The 836-nt window shown below is 31.3% G+C and overlaps 1 protein-coding gene across 1 annotated transcript; it reads right to left on the bottom strand.

The window, feature by feature from the left end:
* Positions 1-217: 217 nt before the first annotated feature.
* On the bottom strand, positions 218-830 carry LOC109590457 (uncharacterized). Its single transcript, XM_020006375.1, has 4 exons — positions 810-830; positions 700-761; positions 473-644; positions 218-426 (listed from the first exon to the last, which is right to left on the bottom strand). The coding sequence occupies exons 2-4, from the start codon at positions 712-714 to the stop codon at positions 239-241; spliced, it is 375 nt and encodes a 124-aa protein (XP_019861934.1). The 5' UTR covers positions 715-761; positions 810-830; the 3' UTR covers positions 218-238.
* Positions 831-836: the final 6 nt, after the last annotated feature.

Here is an 836-nt window from a genome sequence, read left to right as displayed (position 1 = left end):
ATAATAATGTTCATACATGAAAATTTTGTAGCTTCGGAATAAATATATTACTCTCACGAATAATTTTACATAACTAATTTGCTGTGTATATTTTTCAAGAGCAAGTGCGGCTAGTCCAAGCACCGTAGGTGTCTCGTTTTATTATTACTTGCCATGTGGTAAGTGATGTTTGACACTGCCAACCTATCAAATTAGACCCAAATTTTTCTGTACAATATTGTGCTCACTGAAAACAATATCATCCACAATGATGCATTAACATTTTTCTATTTATGGTATCCACTATCCCAGTGATTATCATAATCCCAATAGCATGAACATATAAATTACCAGAATAACCAGATGTTACTGTTACTGTCATTGTTTGTGTTACTATTGCCGTTGTAGGAATAAGTACTGAAGTTGGTACCATCAAATCTCGTACAACTAATTATAAAAGAAATTAATTGCTATATTAAGTCTTGTGACTTACCACCAGTCTTAGACAGTGATCCAACAACATTGCCAACTACAATAGTGTAAGTATAATCAATTACTCCATCTGTTATAGGAAATGTGTAAGTTTCATCTATTTGGCAGGGTGTGTTAACACCATTCAAAGTAATGATACATAAATTGACTGGAGGTTGACCAATATTATTATCCTAAAATTACAACCAATTACAATGAAACTTGAATATAAGTTAATACTGAATATACCTTAAATGAAACCATTAAACCAATACTGCTGACAAATGTGACATTGATGTCAATAGTAGGAGCTAAAGCATAAAATAATAATAATAATTAATGATCATACAAAATTGTACCTATCCAAGGGTAGTCTAAGGGTATAT

This window comes from Amphimedon queenslandica, unplaced genomic scaffold, assembly GCF_000090795.2.
Source record: "Amphimedon queenslandica unplaced genomic scaffold, v1.1 AMPQUscaffold_9989, whole genome shotgun sequence".
Classification (NCBI taxonomy): Eukaryota; Metazoa; Porifera; class Demospongiae; order Haplosclerida; family Niphatidae; genus Amphimedon; species Amphimedon queenslandica.
Note: the sequence above shows the minus strand (reverse complement) of the source record. Positions and strands in the feature narration are given on the sequence as shown.